Source organism: Zophobas morio, unplaced genomic scaffold (genome assembly GCF_036711695.1).
Source record: "Zophobas morio isolate AGI-343-1 ecotype UQ-CSIRO unplaced genomic scaffold, CSIRO_AGI_Zmor_V1 ptg000021l, whole genome shotgun sequence".
Lineage (NCBI taxonomy): Eukaryota > Metazoa > Arthropoda > Insecta > Coleoptera > Tenebrionidae > Zophobas > Zophobas morio.
Genome location: NW_026972126.1, coordinates 14,469,084 through 14,488,402, shown reverse-complemented (window position 1 = coordinate 14,488,402; position 19,319 = coordinate 14,469,084). Strand labels below are relative to the sequence as shown.

Sequence of the window (19,319 nt, the reverse complement as noted above, 5' to 3'; positions counted from 1 at the left end):
TATATCAATTTCATCTAAGAATCCAGGATTGCCAACAAACTCACTCATTTCAAGACATAACTAGTTTTCATTTTCAAACACCCTAACACTTTGACAGCAGGTTACATAATTAAATTTTTTCATTTTAAAGGTGAATCTCCAGCAGGAATTTTGTATTTTTTGCAGTCTTAATTTGGTTGGCAGCATTTAAAATTTTATGATAGTACACTTGATTGTCAAATTGTCACTTATGACAAAATTGAGCTCCCTGATTGGTTATGAACCACAGCCACATTTCCCTCAATCACCTACCGCGTAGATTCACGATTCATCACGTGGTAGGTCCGCTAGACGAGGACGCATTTTAGGCTCGTGACGTCATATTGGCGGAAATTTTAAAATGAAAAACACTTTATATTTTTTATGGCACACATATAAAATTAGCAAAAATTAATACAACAATATTTTTTTAATCAACCGTGTAGATAAATCCATGCCAGCTCAGAAAAATTTTTGGGGATTTTCCATCGCCCGTTTCCTACCACGTGCTGACGATAATCAATCGTACGACTTCATTTCCGCCGCTACGATAACAACAAACTTATCCACTAACAGATAGCATCAGTGACAAACAAATTTAAGTTGACACTATTGACACTATCGAGTCATCACAAGAAAAACCCATGGAAAGTAAGGAAAAGAGCGCCAGGTGATTCTTTCAAAAAACGCATTTTCCTCTTAACACTACCATTTCGTGAAAATGTCGACCCAAGTAATGCTTCAAACCCATCCTTACACTAGAAACTTACGTCCAGTTTTTCCACAGAGACCACAAAATGGACAGACGATTTCTGATCTTATCCCTCTTGCTGCAAGTCAAATCGGAAACCCACCACGGCGGCATTTTGTACCCTCGTCAGTCCGAAACCCGTCAGGTGGTGTCTTTGGATGGTCTGTGGAACTTCGTGGTACCACAAGCCAATAATCCGCTTCAAGGCTTTGACGAGCATTGGTATAAAAGACACCTGAAGGAGGTATTTTGCGCTTTATTGACTCTGGTGTAGTGACAATATTGTTGGTAGTTGACAGATGTTGAGGTGTATATGATGCCGGTGCCAAGCAGCTACAACGATATCACCACCAGCGGGCAAATTCGGGACCACGTTGGGTTGGTGTGGTATGACCGGAAATTCTTCGTGCCGAAGTCTTGGTACCAAATTGGAAGGGTTTGGTTGAGGTTCGGTTCGGTGTCTTATGCGTCTCAAGTGGTAAGTAGTACAACTCGTGTGACTGTTTCTTGAGACGAATTTTTCCAGTGGATAAATGGTCAGTTGGTGATGAGCCACGAAATCGGTCACTTACCGTTCTTGGCAGAAGTCACCAATTTCCTTAAGTATGGCAAAGAAAATCTGATAACGGTAGCCTGTGACAATACCCTCTTATCCGACACGGTCCCGCAAGGCAAAGTAGACGAACTAGAAACCGGAAGACTGGTACAACTTTACAGCTTTGACTTCTTCAACTACGCAGGTATTGATAGACCTGTAACTCTTTACACTACACCAAAGAACTACATAGATGATATTAGTGTCGCCACTGAGGTGGATGGCGACGTAGGTACGCACTCCCACAAGACCTAAATTCGACGATAATCACACCTTGTTTTAGGATTCGTAGACTATAAAATAACCTACATAAGCGACTTTAACGTCACTTGTCGCGTGAGCCTTATCGACAAAAAAGGTAACGTTGTGGCCATGAGTGACGAATATGATGAGCCTTACGGGATTCTGGAGGTCCCTAATGCTCATTTCTGGTGGCCCTATTTGATGGACCCCAATCCAGGCTATTTGTACACTTTACAAGTGGAGCTATTAAGTGAATATGGTGACTTGATTGACAAGTATAGCCAACCGATCGGTATCCGATCTGTCACGTGGACTAACACGTCTCTTTTGATTAATAATCGCCCTGTGTATCTTCACGGTTTTGGTCGCCACGAAGACTCGGATATAAGAGGCAAAGGTTTGGACTTACCTTTGATAGTGAGGGACTACAACTTGATTAAGTGGATAGGAGCAAATGCTTATCGTACCTCACACTATCCATACGCTGAAGAAATTATGGATTTGGCGGACGAACTAGGTATTATGATCATAGATGAGTGTCCGAGTGTCAATACGGAGTTCTTCTTTGACACACTATTGGTTAAACACAAGAACTCTTTGACTGAGCTGATCAAGAGGGATAAAAATAGACCAAGCGTGATTATGTGGTCCGCTGCCAACGAACCAAGGACTCAGTACCCAATTGCCAAAAGTTACTTCAAAGAAGTTATCGATCATATCAAGAACCTTGATATCACGAGACCAACGACGATTGCGGAAGCACAGTCTGTCAATAACGTGGAATCTGTAAGTCTCCCTTTTGAGTAGTTTCGTATCTAAATGATAATTTCAGTCAGAGTTTGTGGACATTGTCAGTTTCAATCGATACAACGGATGGTACGCCAATGGTGGGAATTTAGATGCGATTCCATTGAGTGTGGTCGGGGAAGCTACTGCATGGCATGAAAAATTCAACAAACCGGTGATCATGCAAGAGTATGGAGGAGATACTCTCGAAGGCCTTCACTTCGTACGAACCCACATAAATATTTAATTCCTTTTAAACTTGGTTTTTTAGACTCCCGAATTCATTTGGTCGGAGGAGTACCAGGTACATTTGATGTCAAAACACTTCCAAGCTTTTGATGAATTGCGAGCCAAAGGGTTCTTTATCGGAGAATTCATCTGGAATTTCGCCGATTTTAAAACGGCGCAGAGTAAGTCGACGACTATAATTCACACCCAAAGTTGACTTTGTTGTTTTAGCTTACACAAGAGTCGGTGGTAACAAAAAAGGTATCTTTACCAGAAGCCGCCAACCTAAATCCAGCGCCCACCACCTGCGCAAGCGATATTGGGCTTTAGCTAGACAGCTATACAACGCCAGTGTGCCTAGTGATTTGTACAACTACGTAGCCGGACCTGTTGTTATACATGATGAATTGTGATTTGTTTTTAATAAAAACGTAAGAAAATCCGCATTTTGTTTGTTGCATACTAAGCGGGATTCAAGGTTGATCGAGAGGGATATATGGTCGAAGTAATTTTTCAAGTTTTTTAGATGAAACAAAAACTGAATGCAGATAGAGATACATTCGGTATGATAATGTCGAACAATGACGTGTTTAAACCTGTTGGATAATGTATGCGCGGCGGTTCGTTTTGGGTAAAAAATGTACGTAATAAACTTTCTCTCTTCGTTTAAGTCGAACGTTTTACCTTTGTTGCACTTTTTTATATTTCGTTATTTATGGTAGTTGCTGCATCCGGGATTGTGGTAATTATCCCAAAGGCAGCCCAAAATCACGTCATTGTTGCCATAATTTCAGATAAATTAATAATTACTACCATGGCCTTTAATTTTATCTGGAAGTAATCTCACTGTGATTATTTATTGGCTGAAAAGGTAATTATTTATTTAATCGTGTGTGTACAGTTTCTACATCCTAGAGGACTGGTGTTGTTTAATCACCAATGCCAGCATTACTAATTTTTAACGACAGACATTCATGCGGAAATAATGGACGTCAGTCTGTGCAACAAAGTAATATTTGTTATTTATAGCAACCACAATAATGTTTTTGTAACACTTACACACACAAATTACAGGTGACATAAACAGTAAATTAATTTTCGTATCTATGTTGTTTTCATCCCCTCTAGAATGTTAATGACGTCATCGTTTATACGAGACGTTTAAAAAGGTGCATGAACCAGATAACTGTATTGGTTAAATCAAAAATCTTGTTCAAAATTCTTCGTGTTTTCTTTTCTCATAAAAGTTTCTTTAACAGGAAATCCCCTGCTTACGCTTCTAAGTATAGGAGATGTATTGTCTACATCTTGGGTCAATTTTTTTCTCCGGTTATTTTTATTCCTAGCACAATACATAACAGTTATCTATGCCTGACATTAAAACTCAAGGTTATTGTATTGTTGAATTTTACATTTCACTTTACTTATGTTGTAAAGATCCGTAAAAGGTACCTTTATATATAGAAATATTTTGGTAAAAGTTAATTTTTTGACAGGGACGAAGACAATTTTTTTTTGTGAGATTATTTCGAATAAATACTTCTTTTGACGTCTTGGTCAACGTATTTCAGTAGGAAGTGCGTCACATTAATATTAATATTAATTTTCTTGTAAATCTAAAAAAACGACTTAATTAACCTGGTGATTTGAATTGATAAAATCATGCAAATGTTATGCGACAACTGGAAACAATTCCTATTTAATGACGCTGGCTAATAAAAAAATTTCTTTTTTTCTGTAAAGAAGCTAAATTTCTTCTTAACTTCTACAGCTTCGTAGATTTTGTACTAGTTTTGAGTTAGTTCTTTATTTTTCTTTATTAAGTGACTAGATACCTAAATAAAATCTTATGCACCTAGAACAGAATGATAAAAGTAGTTCAAATATATGTAATTTTACTCGTATTCATCACCACATTATCAACAGTTTGTTTCGTCTAGAGTGCAAGAAGCTTCTTCTTCATTGTTGCATTCTTCTTCATTTCTTCTTCTAGTTTCTTTAGATAGATGAACAAAACTGTGTAACAGGAATTATCGAGTCTTTTTCCGTTAAAAACTTTTCTTTTGACCAATAATTGACTACTAAATGAAAAATAAAATAATAATATATAGGCAAAAATAATACTCCTAATCAACAATGTTATAGAACAGAATAATGAACGTAGTGTAAAGAATTTGGAGAGTACTTCATTCTTCTTCAGAAGCTCGTGCCATTTCTGTGTTTTGCTAAATGAAGATATGATATTGGAAAACAAATAAGAAGGAAAATTGTACTGAATTTTATTCGTTATCGTATTATTACGATGATCGGTAATTAAAATCGGCGTGGGTAAAACTCAACAATGTATCTCTTAGTACACAGCGATTATGTACAAAATAATTCCGGAACAACTTCCATATTTCTTTATAAATTTGTCATTTTAAACATATTTTAAATTTCATGTTGTGAAAAGAAGTCTACACATATTAAAACAAAAAGGCAAAATATAAGCCCGCCCACCCGCCCTATCTCAATTGTGATGATTTTTTTTATTCTCCATGAACCAAGCTTAACTGCAAAATAAATTTTTAAAAGCAATTAAAAACATGTTTTCGAGTATCGTGTCGTTCGAGGAATCCAATGTACATTAAGAAAAAAGGCAAAATATTAACCCCACCCACCATGATTTTTTTTATTCATAGAAACATAAAACACGTTTTAAATGGTAAATTTTTGTAAGGAAATATGGATTTTGCAATTAGGCTCCTCCCCTAGGTCTGCCAACGAATGAAAACTTCATCACTATTTAGATCAGAGCAAGTATGGGTGGGGTTTAATCTTTGGTTTTAATTTCTTCGTAATGTACCTAGTATACTCGAAAACATGTCCTACATGGTAATTTCTTGCAGAGAAATAATAAGGATTTTGCAATTAAATTCTGTTCCTTTGGCTCTCGACGATAAAAAAAATCGTCACAACTGAGACAGGGCGGGTGGGCGGGGTTTATATTTTGCCTTTTTTCTTAATATGTGTGGTCGTCTTGTCAGAACAAAAAAATTAAAACATGTTTAAAACGGTAAATTCTTCTAGACAAATATGGATCTTGCAATAAAGCCCTGCCCCTCGATCTGACAACGAATGAAAAATTCATGACAATCGAGAATTGGGATCGGAGCGGGTATCAATGGGGCCTAATCTGCGGCTTTATTTTTTTCCTATAATACAATACTTAAAAACATCCCTTTTCCATTTTTATTATAGTAAAATATTTTTGTGGGAGTTGAGTTTTACAGATGTGAGTGATCTGGAAATAACGTGCTTACGACGAAAATACAGATATTTTTTTATTTTTTATTTTTTAAATTAGTTAATCTCCATTTGAAAAGTTTAATGATTTTTGTGAGAATCAATGTGAAATTTCAAACCAGGTCTTTTATATTTTGTGTCAACAGTGTTTAGGTGAATCCATTAAGGTATTTACGGTCCGTAACAACAATCAGATTTTAAGATTTACAAATTTTGACGAATTTTTGAAAAATTAAATAACAATGAAAAACGTGTAATTTTAATTTTCACTGATCTTGTTTAGAAAATCCAAAAGTGTTATTTTGTAGCTTCGGCAACCTCAGGATCTCAACATTCAAGAAAATATATTATTTCTTTTTTTTTGTAATGAGAAGATTAATTTTTCTTTTTAACAAAAAATTTTTAAATGTCTAATAAACTCAAAATTTTGATTATAGAGGAAATCAGTGACTATGTTATTATATGTTTCTTGGATAAAGAGTTTTTTTAGGAAATTTCATGAAAATATTTTTTTTTGTTATAGATGAGGCATTAAAAATGGGTGGGTAGGTGGGGAACTTTTATTTTAATTATAGTAAAACATTTTTGTGGGAGTTGAGTTTTACGGATGTGAGTGATCTGGAAATAACGTGCTTACGACGAAAATACAGATATTCTTTTATTTTTTTTAATTAGATAATCTCCATTTGAAAATTTTGACGATTTTTGTGACAATCAATGTGAAATTTCAAACCAGGTCTTTCATTTTTTGTGTCAACAGTGTTTAGATCAGTACATTATGACATTTACGGCCTTTAACAACATTCAGATTTTAAGATTCACACAATTTTGACGAATTTTTGAAAAATTAAATAACAATGAAAAACGTGTAATTTTAATTTTCACTGATCTTGTTTAGAAAATCCAAAAGTGTTATTTTGTAGCTTCGACAACCTCAGGATCTCAACATTCAAGAAAATATATTATTTCTTTGTTTTTTGTAATGAGAAGATTAATTTTTCTTTTTAAGAAAAAATTTTTAAATGTCTAATAAACTCAAAAATTTGATTATAGAGGAAATCAGTGACTATGTTATTATAATCTGTTTCCTGGATAAAGAGATTTTTTAGGAAATTTCATGAAAATATTTTTTTTGTTATAGATGACGCATTAAAAATTGGTGGGTGGGTGGGGAACTTTTATTTTTATTATAGTAAAATATTTTTGTGGGAGTTGAGTTTTACAGATGTGAGTGATCTGGAAATAACGTGCTTACGACGAAAATACAGATATTTTTTTATTTTTTTTAATTAGATAATCTCCATTTGAAAATGTTGACGATTTTTGTGACAGTCAATGTGAAATTTCAAACCAGGTCTTGCATTTTTTGTGTCAACAGTGTTTAGGTCAGTACATTATGACATTTACGGCCCTTAACAACAATCAGATTTTAAGATTCACACAATTTTGACGAATTTTTGGAAAATTAAAGAACAATGAAAAACGTGTAATTTTAATTTTCACTGATCTTGTTTAGAAAATCCAGAAGTGTTATTTTGTGGCTTCGACAACCTCAGGATTTCAACATTCAAGAAAATATATTATATATTTCTTTTTTTTTTGTAATGAGAAGATTAATTTTTCTTTTTAACAAAAAATTTTTAAATGTCTAATAAACTCAAAAATTTGATTATATAGAGGAAATCAGTGACTATGTTATTATAATATGTTTCCTGGATAAAGAGTTTTTTTAGGAAATTTCACGAAAATTTTTTTTTTTTGTTATAGATGACGCATTAAAAATGGGTGGGTAGGTAGGGAACTTTTATTTTTAAGTTTTACAGATGTGAGTGATCTGGAAATAACGTGCGTACGACGAAAATACAGATATTTTTTTATTCTTTTAATTAGATAATCTCCATTTGAAAACTTTACGATTTTTGTGACAATCAATGTGAAATTTCAAACCAGGCCTTTCATTTTTTGTGTCAACAGTGTTTAGGTCAGTACATTATGACATTTACGGCCCTTAACAACAATCAGATTTTAAGATTCACACAATTTTGACGAATTTTTGAAAAATTAAATAACAATGAAAAACGTATAATTTTAATTTTCACTGATCTTGTCTAGAAAATCCAAAAGTGTTATTTTGTGACTTCGACAACCTCAGGATCTCAACATTCAAGAAAATATATTATATATTTCTTTTTTTTTGTAATGAGAAGATTAATTTTTCTTTTTAACAAAAAATATTTAAATGTCTAATAAACTCAAAAATTTGATTATAGAGGAAATCAGTGACTATGTTATTATAATATATTTCCTGAATAAAGAGTTTTTTTGGGAAAATTTCATGAAAATAAGTTTTTTTTTTTTTGTTATAGATGACGCATTAAAAATGGGTGGGTAGGTGGGGAACTTTTATTTTTATTATAGTAAAACATTTTTGTGGGAGTTGAGTTTTACAGATGTGAGTGATCTGGAAATAACGTGCTTACGACGAAAATACAGATATTTTTTTATTTTTTTTAATTAGATAATCTCCATTTGAAAATTTTGACGATTTTTGTGACAATCAATGTGAAATTTCAAACCAGGTCTTTCATTTTTTGTGTCAACAGTGTTTAGGTCAGTACATTATGACATTTACGGCCTTTAACAACATTCAGATTTTAAGATTCACACAATTTTGACGAATTTTTGAAAAATTAAATAACAATGAAAAACGTGTAATTTTAATTTTCACTGATCTTGTTTAGAAAATCCAAAAGTGTTATTTTGTAGGTTCGACAACCTCAGGATCTCAACATTCAAGAAAATATATTATTTCTTTGTTTTTTGTAATGAGAAGATTAATTTTTCTTTTTAAGAAAAAATTTTTAAATGTCTAATAAACTCAAAAATTTGATTATAGAGGAAATCAGTGACTATGTTATTATAATCTGTTTCCTGGATAAAGAGTTTTTTTAGGAAATTTCATGAAAATATTTTTTTTGTTATAGATGACGCATTAAAAATTGGTGGGTGGGTGGGGAACTTTTATTTTTATTATAGTAAAATATTTTTGTGGGAGTTGAGTTTTACAGATGTGAGTGATCTGGAAATAACGTGCTTACGACGAAAATACAGATATTTTTTAATTTTTTTTTTTAAATTAGTTAATCTCCATTTGAAAATTTTAACGATTTTTGTGAGAATCAACGTGAAATTTCAAACCAGGTCTTTCATTTTTTGTGTCAACAGTGTTTAGGTCAGTACATTATGACATTTACGGCCCTTAACAACAATCAGATTTTAAGATTCACACAATTTTGACGAATTTTTGAAAAATTAAATAACAATGAAAAATGTATAATTTTAATTTTCACTGATCTTGTTTAGAAAATCCAAAAGTGTTATTTTGTGACTTCGACAACCTCAGGATCTCAACATTCAAGAAAATATATTATATATTTCTTTTTTTTTTTGTAATGAGAAGATTAATTTTTCTTTTTAACAAAAAATTTTTAAATGTCTAATAAACTCAAAAATTTGATTATAGAGGAAATCAGTGAATATGTTATTATAATATGTTTCCTGGATAAAGAGTTTTTTTAGGAATTTTCATGAAAATAAGTTTTTTTTTGTTATAGATGACGCATTAAAAATGGGTGGGTGGGTGGGAACTTTTATTTTTATTATAGTAAAATATTTTTGTCGGAGTTGAGTTTTACAGATGGGAGTGATCTGGAAACAACGTGCTTACGACGAAAATACAGATATTTTTTTATTTTTTTTAAGTTAGTTAACCTCCATTTGAACATTTTAACGATTTTTGTGAGAATCAACATGAAATTTCAAACCAGGTCTTTCATTTTTTATGTCAACAGTGTTTAGGTGAATACATTATGACATTTACGGCCCGTAACAACAATCAGATTTTAAGATTTACAAAATTTTGACTAATTTTTAAAAATTAAAAAACAATAAAAAACGTGTAATTTTTATTTTCACTGATCTTGTTTATAAAATCCAAAAGTGTTATTTTGTGGCTTCGACAACCTCAGGATCTCAACATTCAAGAAAATATATTATATATTTCTTTTTTTTTTTGTAACGAGAAAATTAATTTTTCTTTTTAACAAAAAATTTTTAAATGTCTAATAAACTGAAAAATTTGATTATAGAGGAAATCAGTGACTATGTGATTATAATATGTTTCCTGGATAAAGAGTTTTTTTGGGAAAATTTCATGAAAATAAGTTTTTTTTTTTTGTTATAGATGACGCATTAAAAATGGGTGGGTGGGTGGGGAACTTTTATTTTTATTATAGTAAAATATTTTTGTCGGAGTTGAGTTTTACAGATGTGGGTGATCTGGAAACACCGTGCTTACGACGAAAATAAAGATACTTTTTTTTTTTAATTGGTTAATGTCCATTTGAAAATTTTAACGATTTTTGTGAGAATCAACGTGAAATTTCAAACCAGGTCTTTGATTTTTTATGTCAACAGTGAATACATTATGGCATTTACGGCCCGTAACAACAATCAGATTTTAAGATTTACAAAATTTTGACGAATTTTTAAAAAATAAAAAAAAAATGAAAAACGTGTAATTTTAATTTTCATATGATCTTGTTTAGAAAATCCAAAAGTGTTATTTTTTAGTTTCGACAACCTCAGGATCTCAACATTCAAGAAAACATATGATTCCTTTTTTTCCCTTCAAGAAGTCGAGGTCTTTCTGGATTACCCATCGCGACTTCCGCTTCCAGGTTTTTCTTTAGCGAACGATAAGTCATCATCGCAATAGGCAAAAATAAACAACAACGTCATGATGAAAATAGCGTAAAGAATTTGGAGAGTACTTCATTCTGCTTCAGAATTTTGTGCCCTTTCTGTTTTTTTCTAAATGAAGATATGACTTTAAAAAACAAAAAAAAGAAGAAACATAATTTTATTCGTTACCATGTTTATTACAAATTAAATTCAACATTTTGTTTCGTCAAGAATATGAGAAGCTTCTTCCCCATCGCTGCATTCTTCTTCATTTCTTCCAGATTCTTCAGGTAAGCAAAACTGAGCAACCGGACTTATCAAGTCTCTGTCAACCAAAAACGTTTCTTTTGACATGTAACTGACCACTAAACCAAAAATAACAGTCGCAATAGCCCCAAACAACGGATAATAATAAAACGAAATTTTGAAAATCGAACTTGGTTGGACCGAATCCACTGTTATAGCGCTAATGTTGGCCAAAGTACTGAATGCATCTGTAGTTACATTAAAACTACTGCAGCCAGTAGTGGACAACAGAGTTGTGGGGTACTTTATTAAACCCTTCAACTGAAAATATTTCGAGGGAACGACAAGAGAAGTAGTACAGACAAATCCAAACAACATTCCATAGAAAGCACCCTAAAACGTTAGTCGGTGGTATTGTTACCTAAGAGACACAGAACAAACCTTTGAGTTGGCTTTTGGAAAAAGCATCCCGAGCGTGAATGCTCCAAGTAACGGCCCATTTGCAAGTCCCGTTAGAGCAAAAAAAATAGAAATGATTTCTCCTAGCTGATCTACAATCAAAACCAACAAAGAGCACAAAATTCCCATTATGAGAACAATTAGTTTTAAAATAGTGGCTGCTTTTTTCTCGGAAGGTGTATCTTTGAAAAAGAAATACACCAAATTTTTGTACACAACGGCAGACAATGCGTTTAAACTGGACGACATGGAACTACAAAATTTCCATTATCTTCAAATATACATGTATTGAAGTTTTCACCTAAGAGAAGCACAACTTACTGTTGTTATTAACAGACCTGACACCCCTGGCAGATATTTTGCAATTTCACCAACGTAGTACGGCAAAAGTTGATCGTGCTTTGATATAATTCTACTTGAAAGAGGGTCACAATCCTTGTATTTGGAATATGTTAACAAGCCAATAAAAACGCAAAGAGTCGCTACAAAAAAGATGCTGATGCTAGTACAAACAACCACCCACATGGAATCAGCAAATTTCGATAAAGCAAGGTATTTTTGAACACCCGTTTGGTGAACAACAATTTCTGCTGCTAATTGTATTCCTTGACCAATAGTAATTCCCCAGCAGCCATGTCTAATTGTAATGTCCAAACTAAAACTATAACGAAAACATAATAAAGATAGCACTGTCACTAGGGTTATCGCATACTCAAAAGTTTGGAGTAGTTGACCATCTGATGCTGCCTTCCATACTGATGAGAATCCTTCAGATAACTTGAAACCTGCAGTGCATATAACTGTGAGCGATAATATTATTACTGCATACTGAAATATATCTGTCCAGATTACTGTTTTCAGACCACCTATAGCCGTGTAGAAGATGCATACAGCACTTAATACAACAGCTGCTAAATGAACATTTACACCACTAGCTGCAATTATAATGTTAATTTTTGACAAAATTTCGGTAATTGCGCTAGATACCAGTTGCAAAAGTCAATGCTGGTGTATAAACATATATCGGATAGAACAGAATTTCGGTCACCATGTAAAAAATGAAACTTAAAATTCTCGTTTTCCTATCAAATCTTCGTTCTAAATATTCGTAAGTGTTGGTTAGTTGTAGCTTGAAGAATACCGGCAAATATATAAAAACACCAAGAAGACCCATTACCATGTAAGCTACAGGAAGTAACCATGCACTAGCTCCGTAGCGATGGACCTCTGCTGGCAGTCCCAAGATTAATATGCCGGAAAAATGGCTAAAAAGTGTTATTATTTGGGTATTTTCATAGTTAACTGGTGTTGTATCTTACCTTACGGCTATCGACACTGCTATAGTAGATACTCTCTGGCGGTTGCCTGCCTTGTCCCAAAACAACCAAAACGTATCCCAATTAAAGTACTAATTGCTAATGTTACAATGAATATAGAACAGACGAAGATGCATTAAGGGTCATTTTAGAGTACGCTCAATTCTTTACCATGATATTGCGCTTAAAGGAAGTTAGAAACTATCTATAAAACATAAGCTGCAACGCAGTAGGTACACTCAGAAACCTTGGGTTTTAATTGTAACGAAAGATAAGCGTTTTTAATAATACCCCTTCAATTAAATACAAAAATATACAAAATAACCTTTAAACAGATAAAAACTAAAAGTGAATGTAGAAAAAAGCATGCGAGAATTTCGAGAAAAAAATCTACTTTCGAAGGACGATTTCCATTACAGCTATTAACTTACATTTATTACAAAATTGAATTTTTAGAAAAAAATTATGAACCCGCGAAAATTCAAATTACCTTTCCTCGATTATTTTACTATAATACATACACCACATATCTGTACCCAAAACACTTGCCGCATATTATCTGCTATATCCTGCCTTCGCAAATAGACATTTTTTAAAGCAAATGACAAGAGAGAAAAACAAAGCATATGAAATAAACACAGCAGGCACATGTTAAATACGGTCAAAATCAAATAACAATCGAGAATAAATGTTCAAATTCAAGCTGTAAGAAAACTACATTAAAGACAAAAAACTGAATTCCGACCACGCGTTTTTCGTATGTACATTAATATAAACTTAATTATTTTTGATAACTTTATTGAATACACACTACAATACTTCTTACTTTAAGTGAACAAAGCGCTGAAGACATTGTTTTAAGGCAATATTTGGCAAAATTCGAACAATTATACAATCTTTACAACATTTTCTTGTTACCGAATAACGTAGCAATGAACAATCAATTTTTTTATAGTCAAGGCATTTCCCACCGGCTCCATTTCCTCACACTTCTTGTACTGCTTAATAAGAAGCGGTAGCAAATAATGCGCAATATTTATATCCATTCCGATGAAATTCCTCATTATGTCACACAAACCCATCGAATTAATCCCGAGATTCTTACAAGTCTCTTCAGTATCACCCAAAACAGGCTTCCAATTCTCTTGACAAGCCCTACATCTACACTCAGCAAGCCCATAACTGTGAAACAACTGCTGTCTGACCGACTTGGCGAAAGCTTCGTATCTAATTCTAAAAACCAAACCTAGATTCTGAACCCCAAGACGCACAACTTACCCATAGCGATTGACAAAGCACTGCTCCCCTCTTCTAATGGTGTTGATAGCTTGGAGGACCATCGTGCTTCCGTGGAACGTCTTCATCACGTTGGCGCAGCACGAATGAGTAAATAAAGAGAAAAACGAATACACCCCGAGACCAAAATTCGTGGTTTCGCTAAAATTGGAATTGTGAGTGTACTCGTAGATCTTGACAGCGTTGCTGCTAGTGATTTCCAGGTGTAGAAACATCAATTCCTTGAATTTCCGTTTAGCGTCTTCTCCGAAGCAGTCGAAGAAGTTGGTTTGGCGTGACAACAACTCAAACACGATTGCTGTTTGGATAGATATAGCTGTTGCGGTTTTCAGTCGTTGAACTTCTTTGTATCTGTCGGACTGGCAGCAGTCGTTGTCGTCAAGACCATTAATGTAAACTCAATAGTAATCGTCTAAAGCTAGAAGGGTAAGCTTGAGGGCTAGCAATAAGGTGTTGTTTTTTGCTAAGTCACACTGAGATAGGGCGGGTGGGCGGGGCTTATATTTTACCTTTTTCCTTAACGCACGTAGTCGTCTTTTCAGAGCAAGAAACTCAAAACATGTTTAAAAAGGTAAATTTTTGTGGACAAATATGGATCTTGCTATTAGGCCCCGCCCCTCGATCTGACAACCAATAAAAAATTCAACACAATTGAGAATTGAGATCGGGGCAGGTATGGGTGGAGTCTAATCTTTGGCGTTATTTTTCTTAATATACATAGTATTCTTCGAACAATACGATACTCAAAAACATGTTTTTATTTTCTCTTAGAGAAATAAGGATTTTGCAGTTAAGCTCCGCCCTCTTGGCTAACGACGAATAAAAAAAATCATCACATTGAGACAGGGCGGGTGGGCGGGGCTTATATTTTATCTTTTTTCTTAATATGCGTGGTGGTCCTGTCAAAACAAGAAACTTAAAACATGTTTAAAATGGTAAATTCATCTAGACAAATATGGATCTTGCAATAAAGCCCCGCCCCTCGATCTAACAACGAATGAAAAATTCATCACAAATGAGAATTGAGGTCGTAGTGGGTATGGGTGAGGCCTAATCTTCGGCTTTATTTTTTTCTTATTATACATAGTATTCTTTAAAAAACACGATACTCAAAAACATGTTTTTATTTTCTCGTAGAGAAATAAGGATTTTGCAGTTAAGCTCCGCCCTCTTGGTTCACGACTAATTAAAAAAATCATCACAACTGATGTAGGGTGTGTGGGCGGGGCTACATTTTGCTTTTTTTTTCTTAATATGTGTAGACTTATTTCGGCAACAAGAACCTTAAAACATGTCTAAAATGGTAAATTTTTGTTATTTCTGTGTTTTTCTAAATCAAAATATGATACTAGAAAACAAAAATGCGAAAAATCTATAATTTTATTCGTTATCGTATTTATTACAAAGTGGATTCAAGATTTTGTTTGTTCAAAAATGTGAGAAACTTCTTCCTATCGCTGCATTCTTCTTGATTTCTTCTTCTAGTTTCTTCGAATAGATGAACAAAACTGAACAACAGGAATTATCGAGTCTCATTCAGTCAAAAACTTTTCTTTTGACATATAATTGATTATTAAATGAAAAATAACAAAAGAAGATGGAGAAGCAGATGCGCTAATAGGCAAAAATAGACAACAACGTAATAGAACAGAATGATGAGCGTAGTATAAAGAATTTGGAGAGTACTTCATTCTTCTTCAGACGCTCGTGCCATTTATGTGTTTTTCTACATGAAGACATGATACTGAAAAACAAAAATGAAGGAAAAATATAGTTTTATTCCTTATCGTATTGTAATTAATTTATTTCCTAGTAACTCGAATTTACACGGCTAATTACATAGCGATTATGTACAAAATAATTCCGGAACAACTTCCATATTTCCTTATACAAATTTTCCATTTTAAACATATTTTAAGTTTCATGTTGTGAAAAGAAGTCTGCATATATTAAAACAAAAAGGTAAAATATTAACCCCATCCACCCATCTCCATTGTGATGATTTTTTTTATTCATAGAAACTTAAAACACGTTTTAAATGGTAAATTTTTCTAAGGAAATATGGATTTTGGAATTAGGCTCCTCCCCTAGGTCTACCACCGAATGAAAACTTCATTATTATTTAAATCAGGGCAAGTATGGGTGGGACTTAATCTTTGGTTTTAATTTCTTCCTAATAAAACATGTCTTATATGGTAATTTCTTGTAGAAAAATAATAAGAATTTTGAAATTAAATTCTGCTCATTTGGCTCTCGACGATTAAAAAAAAAAATCGTCACACTAAGATAGGGCGGGTGGGCGGGGCTTATATTTTACCTTTTTTTTTTAATGTACGTAGTCGTCTTTTCAGACCAAGACACTCAAAACATGTTTAAAAAGGTAAATTTTTGTAAACAAATATGTATCTTGCTATTAAGCCCCGCCCCTAGATCTGACAACCAATGAAAAATTCAACAGAATTGAGAATTGAGATCGGAGCAGGTATGGGTGGAGTCTAATCTTTGGCTTTATTTTTCTTAATATACGTAGTATTCTTTGAACAATACGAAACTCAAAAACATGATTTTATTTTCTCTTAGAGAAATAAGGATTTTGCAGTTAAGCTTCGCCCTCTTGGCTAACGACTATTAAAAAAATCATCACAATTGAGGTAGGGTGGGTGGGCGGATCTACATTTTACTTTTTTTTTCTTAATATGTGTAGATTTATTTTGACATATAATTGATTATTAAATGAAAAATAACAAAAGAAGATGGAGAATGTTCGAATTCAAGCTGTAAGAAAATTACATTAAAGACAAAAAAGTGAATTCCGACCACGTGTTTTTCGTGAATGTACAATAATATAAACTTAATTATTTTTGATAACTTTATTGAACACACACTACAATACCTCTTACTTTAAGTGAACAAAGCGCTGAAGACATTGTTTTAAGGCAATATTTGGCAAAAATCGAACAAATACACGATCTTTACAACATTTTTTTGTTACCGAATATAACGTAGCAATGAACAATCAATTTTTTTATAGTCAAGGCATTTCCCACCGGCTCCATTTCCTCACACTTCTTGTACTGCTTAATAAGAAGCGGTAGCAAATAATGCGCAATATTTATATCCATTCCGATGAAATTCCTCATTATATCACACAAACCCATCGAATTAATCCCGAGATTCTTACAAATCTCTTCAGTATCGCCCAAAACGGGCTTCCAATTCTCTTGACAAGCCCTACATCTACACTCAGCAAGCCCATAACTGTGAAACAATTGCTGTCTTACCGACTTGGCGAAAGCTTCGTACCTAATTCTAAAAACCAAACCTAGATTCTCAACCCCAGAACGCACAACTTACCCATAGCGATTGACAAAGCACTGGTCCCCTCTTCTAATGGTGTTGATAGCCCGGAGGACCATCGTGCTTCCGTGGAACGTCTTCATCACGTTGGCGCAGCACGAATGGGTAAATAGAGAGAAAAACGAATACACCCCTAGACCAAAATTCGTGGTTTCGCTAAAATTGGAATTGTGGGTGTACTCGTAGATCTTGACAGCGTTGCTGCTGGTGATTTCCAGGTGTAGAAACATCAACTCCTTGAATTTCCGTTTAGCGTCTTCTCCGAAGCAGTTGAAGAAGTTGGTTTGGCGTGACAACAATTCAAACACGATTGCTGTCTGGATAGCTTTATGGAGGACTTCTGTTCGGATAGATCTAGCTGTTGCGGTTTTCAGTCGTTGCACTTCTTTGTATCTGTCGGACTGGTAGCAGTCGTTATCGTCAAGACCATTAATGTAAGCTCGATAGTAATCGTCCAAAGCTAGAAGGGTAATCTTGAGGGCTAGCAATAAGGTATTGTTTTTTGCTAAGTCGCAGAGGCTTGCTAAAATCGAACACTCGTACTTGTGGTAAGTGGCATAAGCTTTGACTTTGCAAAAGTCGCTACAGTACAGAGCTACGGTGCAATGATCACAGGGTATAGTGTTGTAGCAAAGTTCTAAGCAATAGTAGCAATGACTTAGCTTGTCGGTGGTTAGCACACATGCATAGGGTTGTTCTACGGATATTATTTCACCAATGTTTATATCTCTGGTGGCCACAACATGGCGCCCGAACTCTTGGTTGACTTTGATCCTAACACAGTTATTAGCACTTTGAATGGAAGGGTTTTCCTGGAAATGGACAACTTCCGGAATGGGTTCGTAGTAACCCCTTTGTGAAAAAACAGTCTTCTTGGCGTCGTTTTGTATTTCAATGATTTCTTCCTTTAGTTCTTCGGTGGAGTCGTTGGCAAGTGCTCTTTCCGTGTCCTGCAAACAACGAAATCAAAATGTTTCCTTGAAAATTGTATCCCAGTTGTACCTCCAAACATTTCCTAGGCATTTTAAGCTTCAAAAAACACACCGATCTGTTACCATAAGCCAAAGCTAGCAAATCTTTGCTCTCAGCTGTGGCCACACAACGACTGTAACCTTCCAACGCCGTCATAAATTTACCATTATCCAGATTCTCAGTGGCTGTTTCTTCAAAAGCAATCGCCACGAAATCATCCTTACAATGATTCGTGTATTTCACAAAAATGTGGAAAAACTTGCAGACGTCTTTATGGACAAAGTTGACTTTCTTCGGGCTGGTTTTCCGAGTTTCGAACTCGTTGAGATAAGAATCGGAGTCAAAGTTTGGGTCGGAGGTGGATAAGCACTGGAATAATAGCTTTGAAAGATCATTGACGTCCATGCTTTGGTCAGTGGCCATTGTAATTTGCTAAAAATTACACAAAGTGTTAAAGCGAATTGCAACTATCGTAATTATGTAACTTACCGTGCGTTCACCATTCAGTTATCACAAGCACTCACATATGATAAGGTAACACTAATGGTTGATAATTCGGTCGCAAAAGCGCAATGTTGCTTAAATTGTGGACGCTAACAGAAAAATAAAGCTTCATGGAGTTTTCATATGGTGCGACGTCGTTTTGGCGCCAAGTGTTATTGATTTTCTCTTGTACTTACAAAAAATGGTCACCCTTGAAGGTTGATTCTTTATCTTATCATTGGGGGTAAACTCACCTTGGAAAAAACGAAGTCGGGTTTTAAATAAATTATGCGTTGTGATGAAAAATCGTTTATTATTTTTGTTTTATAGGAGTGATGGCAAAAAACAAGTCTACGAATAATAATATTATTTACGTGCGTATAAAAGTAATTTTGGAATTCATTTAGGCGGTTTTTTATTGAACAAAAATTGACATTTGCAGGGTGCTATAATAGCGCGATTGCAGCTGCAGTGCGTAATAAATCCTATTATGCAACTGTGTGTGTATTCGGATGATTTGAACAATAATGGGTTTTTTTCA

General features: G+C 34.0%; 2 protein-coding genes across 2 annotated transcripts; one reads left to right on the top strand and one right to left on the bottom strand.

Annotated features, from left to right (window-relative positions):
- The first annotated feature begins 574 nt into the window (after positions 1–574).
- On the top strand, positions 575–3,063 carry LOC135132801 (beta-glucuronidase-like). Its single transcript, XM_064061005.1, has 8 exons — positions 575–688; positions 806–1,013; positions 1,062–1,247; positions 1,296–1,596; positions 1,648–2,393; positions 2,440–2,616; positions 2,665–2,803; positions 2,853–3,063. The coding sequence occupies exons 1-8, from the start codon at positions 663–665 to the stop codon at positions 3,032–3,034; spliced, it is 1,965 nt and encodes a 654-aa protein (XP_063917075.1). The 5' UTR covers positions 575–662; the 3' UTR covers positions 3,035–3,063.
- Positions 3,064–16,898: 13,835 nt separating this feature from the next.
- On the bottom strand, positions 16,899–18,939 carry LOC135132862 (SET and MYND domain-containing protein 4-like). The gene is made up of 4 exons (XM_064061076.1): positions 18,785–18,939; positions 18,326–18,727; positions 17,321–18,273; positions 16,899–17,275 (listed from the first exon to the last, which is right to left on the bottom strand). The coding sequence occupies exons 2-4, from the start codon at positions 18,716–18,718 to the stop codon at positions 16,939–16,941; spliced, it is 1,683 nt and encodes a 560-aa protein (XP_063917146.1). The 5' UTR covers positions 18,719–18,727; positions 18,785–18,939; the 3' UTR covers positions 16,899–16,938.
- Between the last annotated feature and the right edge of the window lie 380 nt (positions 18,940–19,319).

Excerpts from the sequence above, each read along its gene's own strand:
- LOC135132862 (XM_064061076.1), bottom strand. The coding sequence starts at position 18,718 with ATGGCCACTGACCAAAGCATGGACGTCAATGATCTTTCAAAGCTATTA. Across the intron at positions 18,274-18,325 it reads TGCCTAGGAAATGTTTGGAG|GACACGGAAAGAGCACTTGC; the intron begins GTACAACTGGGA and ends CGTTGTTTGCAG. Across the intron at positions 17,276-17,320 it reads TGCTTTGTCAATCGCTATGG|AATTAGGTACGAAGCTTTCG; the intron begins GTAAGTTGTGCG and ends TTTGGTTTTTAG.
- LOC135132801 (XM_064061005.1), top strand. The coding sequence starts at position 663 with ATGGAAAGTAAGGAAAAGAGCGCCAG. Across the intron at positions 689-805 it reads AGTAAGGAAAAGAGCGCCAG|AGACCACAAAATGGACAGAC; the intron begins GTGATTCTTTCA and ends GTTTTTCCACAG. Across the intron at positions 1,248-1,295 it reads TGTCTTATGCGTCTCAAGTG|TGGATAAATGGTCAGTTGGT; the intron begins GTAAGTAGTACA and ends GAATTTTTCCAG.